This window comes from Gadus morhua, chromosome 8 (genome assembly GCF_902167405.1).
Source record: "Gadus morhua chromosome 8, gadMor3.0, whole genome shotgun sequence".
Taxonomy (NCBI): domain Eukaryota; kingdom Metazoa; phylum Chordata; class Actinopteri; order Gadiformes; family Gadidae; genus Gadus; species Gadus morhua.
The window spans coordinates 9,383,992-9,393,538 of NC_044055.1; the positions used below are offsets into that span (position 1 = coordinate 9,383,992).

The 9,547-nt window shown below is 47.9% G+C and overlaps 1 protein-coding gene across 1 annotated transcript in view; it reads left to right on the forward strand.

The window, feature by feature from the left end:
- Positions 1–9,254, forward strand: part of LOC115549403 (adenylate cyclase type 1) — an 18,839-nt gene extending 9,585 nt beyond the window's left edge. Inside the window, exons 5-16 of the mRNA XM_030364551.1 lie at positions 499–696; positions 1,183–1,280; positions 1,879–1,963; positions 2,454–2,543; positions 3,004–3,326; positions 5,829–5,955; positions 6,675–6,791; positions 7,140–7,286; positions 7,395–7,493; positions 7,679–7,793; positions 8,124–8,248; positions 8,793–9,254. Of these exons, the coding sequence (XP_030220411.1) occupies positions 499–696; positions 1,183–1,280; positions 1,879–1,963; positions 2,454–2,543; positions 3,004–3,326; positions 5,829–5,955; positions 6,675–6,791; positions 7,140–7,286; positions 7,395–7,493; positions 7,679–7,793; positions 8,124–8,248; positions 8,793–9,251 (1,983 nt within the window). The 3' untranslated portion in view covers positions 9,252–9,254. The remainder of the gene's footprint in view (positions 1–498; positions 697–1,182; positions 1,281–1,878; positions 1,964–2,453; positions 2,544–3,003; positions 3,327–5,828; positions 5,956–6,674; positions 6,792–7,139; positions 7,287–7,394; positions 7,494–7,678; positions 7,794–8,123; positions 8,249–8,792) is intronic.
- The last annotated feature ends 293 nt before the right edge of the window (positions 9,255–9,547 follow it).

Genomic DNA, 9,547 nt, shown 5'->3' on the forward strand with positions numbered 1-9,547 from the left:
TGATTCTGATGATATGATTTTGGGGTAGCGAGATCGGAATGGCAGTTTACTGACAGTGCAACACTGTTTTCCATGCCGAACTTCACCATTATAATAATTAACCCTTCTGTGTTCAAAGACTCAGTTGACAGTACCATCAGATCGCTGCGACAGCGCCATCTCTGTTGAAATGCTGGTTATTGCAACAGACCCTTTTCAGGCGATGTCAACGTAGGACACCTAGTATACCTTTTCCTCCAATAGTTGCAGTCTACTATCTTTGCCCTGGTACATAAAGGGAGCAGACCCGTAGCTATTGTTACTAGCGATGCCTGCATGTCCTACGGTGACACCTCTGTTAAAAAGGTTGCATGCATTTTCTGTAATTGACTGTTGCATGTGATATCGCTCGCTATTCGCAGCATATCAATCGACATATCGATTGATTGACTTGTCTTTGGTACTGAACATGTGGTTTGATTGCTGACTAACTTTTTTTTCTGCGTTTTACCTGGACAGCGGCGGGCGATGCGCTCTGCGCCGGAGAAGCTGAGGAACCGCAACAAGGCCAACCAGCCCAACCCCGTCCAGGCCAGCCCCAGGACCAGGGTCAACCGCTACATCGGCCGGCTGATCGAGGCCAGGCAGACCGAGTCCGACACGGCTGACCTCAACTTCCTCACCCTCATGTATAAATGCTCAGAGCGAGAGCAGAGGGTGAGCGACGGTCCCTTAATATAGTCCCCTCCAAAGGTTACGTTATGCATGAGAGGATGCAGTGATCACAAATCATTAGCCGCAATGTCATTGATTTAAACGGTAGCGTTCAGCCAGTGTTCTCAACGAATGAATGAGTGATTGAGACCAGTGGTTGCTTGATCTTTCTCTTTTGCAAACACATGCACACCAGATTGCCATTGTTTCAGCTCAGTGGACAAAGCAAAGACATTAGTGAGCTCAATGCGAACACATGTCATTGTTGCTTTGAACCATATGCAGTACTCTGTTTGTGTTTTATTGGCATAAGAATAAAAATCTCAGTCAAAAATTGGAATTTTGAACTTAAACGTGATTTGTGGCACCTATATCAAAGTAAAACGTCAATCAGCCAATAGAGGGGCGGTGTGTTGGTGTGCTGTGCTACGCCATATCGCTGACCCTGGAACAGCCTAACGCTCTCCTTCTCTCCCTCGTGCCATGTAGTACCACCAGCTTCCTGATGAGTACTTCACCAGCGCCGTGGTCCTCTCCCTGATCCTGGCGGCCCTGTTTGGCCTGGTCTACCTTCTCATCATACCCCAGTATGAACACCTATTCACACACATCTGTCTGTTCATCTCTGTGCCTGTCTGTCTATCTTTCGGTTCATTTCTAGGCTATGCACATGACCATGTCAGTACTTTAACTGTATCTGATTGCATATTTGCATCATGTTCGTCATACATTATCCCCCCTTTAATTGAGCTTTGTAAAGACAGCGTGAAATACTTTTAGGGAGCATCTTTCACCATGCATACAAATGCCAAGTCGAGCCAGTATTGAGAACAGATCAAAACAGAGAAGAGATGCCGGCATTTGATCCTTTGGCATGGCTTTGGGCTGGTGCCAAAGTGAAAGGGTTGTGAGCCCTGTGTGTTTTGAGGAGAAGGGGGTGCATGCTGCTAAATTAGGCTAAGCTAAATGAAGTGTCGATAAAAGGAAAAAGATTGACGTAGATTTGAAATTATAAGTGACATATCTGCAATTACTTGGACAAAGAATAGATCGCCTACAGATTTCTTTATTGGCTTTTTAGGTGAAATTTGCCTCCAGAATAGTCACAGATTGCACTGTTCTGCATTAGAGCTTTTGTCCATAGTACCAACTTATCTTTTCTTGTTTATTCCTCCCATTTCTTAGGGGTTTGGTCATTCTTGTCCTCCTGGTCTTCTGCATCTGTTTCCTAATTGCGTGTATCATGTACCTCTACGTCACTAAAGTACAGGTAAAGATGTTGGTTGTGTTATTTTGCTACAAAAAACAAATTATTTTACAAATGTATTCAGCAACTTACTTGTTCCTCTCCCACTGGCCTCGTATCAAATCTTCACTCAAACGTCTTTCATTTAAATTTTTATGTCGAGGGTGCTTTTTTTCCTGCTGACACAGCCCCAAGACTCAAAGCAGTTATGTGGAGCTGATTAAAACTATGTGTGTTTTTTTTCCATCTCACGGCTAGCTCTTAAGAAAGTACCATGTTTTGCAGTTAATCCCAAATGGCGCGCAGGTTCTTTTAAGCTTTTATGAGGGGCCGACTTTTCCTAAAGGTTCCCTCGATCTGGAACGCCATTGTAATTACTTTTTTTCTTTCTTTTTGAAGTTACTGGTCCTTTTTTTTTTACATTTTGCCTGTGAAGCACTCCCCGGTGGGCTTAGTGAGTTCGCTCTCCTCATCTCCCCCCGTAACGCACTTGTCTCTCCGTGTTCTCGATCAGTGTTTTCCGGGGTGCCTCACCATCCAGATCCGCACGGCTCTGTGTACCCTCATCGTGCTCCTGATCAACGCCGTGGCCCAGGCCTGCGTGGTGAGTGGAACCGCGTTACGGGAAACGACCAACGATCCGACACATCCGTCGTAGGGCTCTTCTCCGACCTCCTGGGAAACAACCAATCAGAGGATGTCGTAAAGTGTTTGATGTTGTACTCTTTCATGTAACCCTCATGTATTCCGATTTTTCTCCTTGAGGTTGAGCACCTCTTTTGCGAGAAGTGGGACCTGTAATTTTATTTTTTTAATCCAAGTTCATCCAAGTTAATCCATTAAGCAGACACTTTTTATCAAAAAGCGATTTACTAAAATCATTTCAGGGCCAGTCTCCCCTGGAGCAATATGGCGTTAAGTGCCTTGCTCGAGGGCACAGTGGGGACGGCGGGATTCAAACCCCTGGCTTTCTGTGGCTACTGGCATAACTGGGATCCTCAACCACCTCCCCACCGCAGCCCTGTAACCTCGGCCCCCCTCCCTCTGCTCCGCGCCTCTGCCAGGTGGGCTGCATGCCCTGGGTGTGGGGGGGCTCCGACATCAACGGCAACGGCTCCATCCTCGTCCTGGATGAAGGGTCCGGTGCCGGCGGCGACGGCAGTGGCGTCGGTGGTGTCGGCGTCGGCGGCGTTGGGGTCGCCAACCAGACCATGGGCGAGCTGCCGTGCGACGGCGCCCGCTACGCCTTCCTCTCCTGCGTGGTGGGCATGCTGACGCTGGCGCTCTTCCTGCGCGTCTCCTGGGTGCCCAAGGTGGCGCTGACGCTGCTGCTGGCCGTGCTGTACGTCGCCGCGCTGGAGCTCAGCGGCTACCGGAAGATCGTCGGGTACGTCCGTCCGCGTGCATGTGTGTGTGTGTGTGTGTGGGTGTGCGTGTGTGTGTGTGTGTGTGTGGGGGGGGGGGTTGTGTCTGTGTGTGTAGGTGATTGTGTGGGTGTACGTGTGTGAGTGTGCGTGTTTGTGATAGTGTAGGTGTGCGTGTGTGTGCATGCGTGTATGTTTGTGTGTGTGTGTGTGTGTGTGTGTGTGTGTGTGTGTGTGTGTGTGTGTGTGTGTGTGTGTGTGTGTGTGTGTGTGTGTGTGTGTGTGTGTGTTTGTGATAGTGTGTGTGTGTGTTTAAACACTAAAACGCTATAATACTAAAACACTCCATCTCTCTCACAGAGTAAATGTCCCGGCATAGATTTATATTTTGTGAATCTATGCCGGGGCATTACTTATTGTTAGTTATTGTCCTCCAGCAGAGCACAAAATTAAATGTTTGCCTGCACACACACACTCGCAAACACACACATACAAATCACAAACACAAACACAGACACAAACACACACACACACACACACACACACACACACACACACACACACACACACACACACACACACACACACACACAGACAAACACACACATACAAACACAAACAGACACACACACAGACACACACACACACACACACACACACACACACACACACACACACACACACACACACACACACACACACAGATATGCCTCAACAATAACATACATACAACCAAAATTGACATGCTTGAAAAATCACAATTATCACCATTATCCTATGGGGGGAAAAACACACCTACGCACACACATGCATTTATACAACCCCCCCCCCTATCTTCCTGTCAATCTAGCATGATAGCCGATGATGTGTTTATCAGCCACGAAGCTGTCCGCTTGTTTGAACCAGAGTAGGAAAATGACATCAGACAGCGTTAACATGTTTCCCTCACTGCGATTTTCAGTGCTGAGCATTGCTGCTTCTCAGAACACTCACTCCAGGAAATGCTTGTGGTTAAATCATGTACCTACATCCGCGGATACATCACCTTTCACCAGAGGCCTTAATGGGGAAATATGGGATGGTGGAGTGGGTTTGGTGAATTAGTTGGTATCATCAGAATAACAAATACTTTATTGATCCCCAGGGGGAAATGGGTCAAGTTACAGTTACATTACAGGCCTATAAAAAAATAATTATGTAACAATCCTACAATATATACCCACATTGTAAATATTAGTGCAGAGAAATGGGATCAATAATTGAAAGTACAGCATCACCATATGCAGTATAAGTGCCAGTTGTATTGCACAGTTTAAATATTAGATATTGCGAAATAAAGTAGTTGTGGTAGGAGTACTGGTATTTAAAGAATAATGCAGTATTAGATGTATGGTATATCTGGGACCAGGGTCAAGATCCCAATGTCGTTTGATTTTTGTTGTTAATACTTTATGAATGAAGAGAGGGCTGAATCAGCCATTTTCCCTGGTTGTGTCATTCTAAAGACTATTTGCTGTTGGTGAAACGTAATAAGGAAGCACTGTTTTTGTTTTTGATCTCAACACTGTCTTAGTTTTTCCCCCTCTCAACCCCAGACCACCCTTGTTCTTCTCTAGTGGTCCGAGTGGTTTGGTCCAGATTATGTTGATGCTGGGAAGTAAATATAAGTACAGCACAGCTATAGGTATTCTAAGGTCGATGAATCTGCTACACTACTGTCTCAATGAGATAAATGATGAGTTCCCTGAGGTGCTGGAAGCCTTTCCATGGCTAAACTCTCACCCAATCAGGGTTCCACGCTTGTATTCACACTGCTAATCTCAGAGGAGAAGTTGACTGTGTTTCGGAAACCCGAGGCACTGGGGTGACTGTTGTGGAGCTCTGAATTTTCCGAAACTGTATTTTTAAACTGTCCCACTCGTTTGCCCGCAGGTCTAGTCTGACAAATGCTTTATTTTTCATCGGGATTGTAACGAGAGTCGCGTTGAGAAGGAAATATCGGCTGCGAATACTCTATTGTATATATTTATGTTGAATTCTCTTTTGTGTTTCGCCTGCGTCTATTCTTTTCTCTCTCGTTTCTCCTTCTCTACATGGGGCATTGTTGCCGAGCTGTACTGGTAATCTTTTAATTTTGGTTTTCCCTGGTTGCATATGTGTTGCCTTTATACTGCCTCATTCTGAATGCCTCAGAATACATCCAGAGGTCCTGAACTCTGGATGCAGGGCTAATGCACATTTAGTATGACTCATCCAACTTCGGGGCGACGTTTTATTTATAGTTTGTGTGTGTTTTGTGTGTGTGTGTGTGTGTGTGTGTGTGTGTGTGTGTGTGTGTATGTGCGTGGGTCGTTTACAAAAGAACTGCGAGCTCATGAAAAACGGTTTTAACCACTCGTTCAAAACATGATTTATTTGCTGAATAAACGGCCTGTGTATTTGAGAGGCCTCCTGTCCGCCCTCACCTCCCACACCCCCGGTCTCCCCACTGGTGCTGACACACTGGGTGCTGGTCTCTCCCACAGCGGGGGGTCCCTCTACGTTCGCGGCTGTGAGCCCATCCTCTCCCTGCTGCTGTTCACCAGCGCCCTGGCCTTCCACTCCCGACAGCTGGACCTCAAACTGCGCCTGGACTTCCTGTGGGCCGTGCAGGTCAGGATAACCTGTGTGTGTGTGTGTGTGTCTGTGTGTGTGTGTGTGTGTGTGTGTGTGTGTGTGTGTGTGTGTGTGTGTGTGTGTGTGTGTGCGTGTGTCTGTGTCTCTCTGTGTGCGTGTGTGTGTGTGTGTGTGTGTGTGTGGTATACTTTTTTGTTCATTGTTTAGTAATTAATCGTGTCATCAGTTATTTGTCATTATGGGAAAACATTGTTGTGTTTGAAACCTCAACAGCATGTCTCTCAAAAAGATTTCATGAGCAAATGTAGCGTTGATTAACGATTTATGGTGCAGTATCGCCAACACAGAAGCCCATGGTGCATTCTGATGTACAAGCCCTATAGCACACAGAACATTATGTTGTGCAATGCAGTCCTTTACTGACCTCATGTGGTTAAAAGGGTGAACTGTTGCTGACGTTGTGCGGTCGTGCTTGCGTATCGTGTGTGTGTGTGTGTGTGTGTGTGTGTGTGTGTGTGTGTGTGTGTGTGTGTGTGTGTGTGTGTGTGTGTGTGTGTGTGTGTGTGTGTGTGTGTGTGTTTGCATACGCGTGTGTGTGTGTGTTTGTGTTTATATACGTGTGTGTGCGTGTGTGTGTGTGTGTGTGTGTGTGTGTGTGTGCGTGTGTGTGTGTGTGTTTGCATACGTGTGTGTGTGTGTGTGTGTGTGTGTGTGTGTGTGTGTGTGTGTGTGTGTGCATGCATGTATCCCAACAGGCGGAGGAGGAGCGGGACGGCATGGAGAAGGTGAAGCTGGACAACAGGAGGATCCTCTTCAACCTGCTGCCGGCCCACGTGGCCCAGCACTTCCTGCAGTCCAACCCCAGGAACATGGTGAGACACCATGCACCCCACCAACGTACATGCAGACAGGGGGTCAGACAGGCATCCCTGCAGATAGACACACACACAGTCCTTCTGGTAGACAGACAGGCAGGCAAACAGATCAATCCACACCAACAGACAGACAATGCAGTCCGATGAATAGACAAGCAGGCAGAGAGGCAGTAAGGCCAATCTACAGACAGACAGACAGACAGACAGACAGACAGACACACACACAGAGAAAGACAGGTGGGCAGCCAGCCAGAGGAGAGGATGACATCCACTCTCCCGTAGAGGGTGAGCTGGGGCATGTCGTTCCTCACCATTCATCACCTTGTTCTGCTCCTCCCCGTCCAGGACTTGTACTATCAGTCCTACGCACAAGTGGGCGTCCTGTTCGCCTCCATCCCAAACTTCAATGACTTCTACATCGAGCTCGACGGCAACAACATGGGAGTGGAGTGCCTGAGACTGCTCAACGAGATCATAGCTGACTTTGACGAGGTGATGTTGTAATATTATTTATTATCATCATTATCCTCATTATCATGAGTTATTTTGGAAGTTGAGTTTGTCCTGTCCGGTCAATGTAAACGTGCTTGACTGTTCCAGCTCATGGATAAAGAGTGCTATAAAGACATAGAGAAGATCAAGACCATTGGAAGCACCTACATGGCAGCTGTGGGTCTCCTTCCCACCATCGGTACAAAGGTATCGTTTTTCCCCATGTGGGTGTGTGCGTTTGTCTGTGTGCGTGTGCATTTTTGTGCGTGCGTGAATGGATGCGTGCTAGGCTACTTGTGATTGATTTAGTTACAGTAATGACAAATCCCATAGTTACTATAAATAATTTTGCGGGACAGTGTGTTCATTTTCTTCACACTCCTCCTCTTTAGGCTAAGAAGTCTGGGTACGACCACCTGAGCACCATCGCAGACTATGCCATAGAGATGTTCGATGTTCTGGACGAGATCAACTACCAGTCATACAATGATTTTGTTCTTCGTGTGGGTGCGTATGTCAATGTTAGTTATCAGGCCGTTTACAAAGTAGACCTACAGTGTCAAATCAGTGCCATAAGTATTTGGAGCTTGCAGAAAAGTTTTGAGGTGGTTAAAAGGTTTCTTCCAGCTCAAAATACTTATGGCTCTGACTTGATGACTCAATATTTGTATAACTGCCTGTTGTTCTTCCTTGCACCAAAAGAGGGCGCTGATGTTTCTATCTGGCTTTTTTTTGTTTTTTGTTTGTGTTTGTGTGTGGGTTTGTGCGTGTGTGCATCTGTCTGTGTGTGTGCATGTGTGTGCTTGTGTTTGTGTCTGTGTGTGTTTCGATGTGCAGGTATCAATGTGGGCCCTGTGGTGGCAGGGGTCATCGGAGCCAGGAGGCCCCAGTATGATATCTGGGGGAACACGGTGAACGTGGCCAGTCGTATGGACAGCACTGGAGTCCCTGGGAAGATACAGGTGCTCATACACAAATATTCACACCACTATGATCTATGTCATCTCGAAAAAATAATGTGTAGAGACGATGGGAAAAGCTGATGTTCAACCTAATGCTTATGACCGTGGTGGCATATCATACAGCATGCCTATTGAATATCAGGATATCATCCATGTGTTTATGAATATCTGTACTGCCCCCTAGAGGAGACAATTCAATGATGGGGGCTTTAAAGCCAATGCTGTCTTCATCACAACCCTTTTCTTAATGGTGACATATTATACCACCAGGTGTGTGATTAGCTGTTACAATACGCTTGGAAGTAGGCGTGTCCACCTAGATGTATGACGAATAGATGAGCAACGTTTACTAAAGTCTGCTTGGTAGGCTGGTAGACGGATCTATCCAGCTTGCATCTAGGTGGACACGCCCACTTGTGATGTCAGAAGAGGCAGTTTTTCACCATGGCTTGTAACTGCTAATCAAACTCACACCGGGTGGTATAATGTGTCACCTTTAACGTGTTCCCTTGCGTTTCAACCCGCCAAATCCCTCTCTCTGCAGGTGACTGAGGAGGTGTACCGCATGCTCAACAACAACTACGACCTGGTGTGCCGCGGCAAGGTCAGCGTCAAGGGCAAGGGCGAGATGCTCACCTACTTCCTGGAGGGCAAGGTGCAGGGCGTCGGCACGGCGACCACCTCCTCGGTGATGCGCTCCGTCAGCCTGGCGCGGCGGATACACTCGTGCGGCAAGGCCAGCGTCCAGACCAACCTGGAGAGTGTGTCCTCCATGGCCAGCCTGACCGTCCACTCCGCCATCGGGGGCAGCAGCGGGCAGCTACCGTCCTTCGTCGCCGGGGGCAACAGTAGCAGCAGCAGCCCAGGTCCCGCCAGGGGCCTGCCGTCCACCTGCGTGTCGGTGGTGGACGAGGACGAGGAAGAGGAGGGCGCGGGGAAAGGGTCGGGCGGCGTGGGAGCCAAGGGGGTCGTGGTGGAGATGGTCGGGGGGGGGGCGGTGTAGGTGTGTCGGGGGGGGCGGGGGGGGGGGGGGGGGGGGGGGGGGGGCGGGGGGGTTGGAGAATGATGAACATGTTCTGAGCTGGAAGCATCTGGTGGATGACCGTGGTGTGGTGAGGAGAGAGGAGATATTCAGATGTATTCTGTTGCCACTGCCTCTTTGTACAGATTCAAGAGTGTTTTTTTTTAATGTAAGACTGCCCTGGTCTGGAGATGGTGCATATGGTCCCTAGCTGCGGTTTTGAGAAGTTCCACTTTTTTGTAGGACGTCAACACGCAGAGGAAATGATTAGTCAAGAG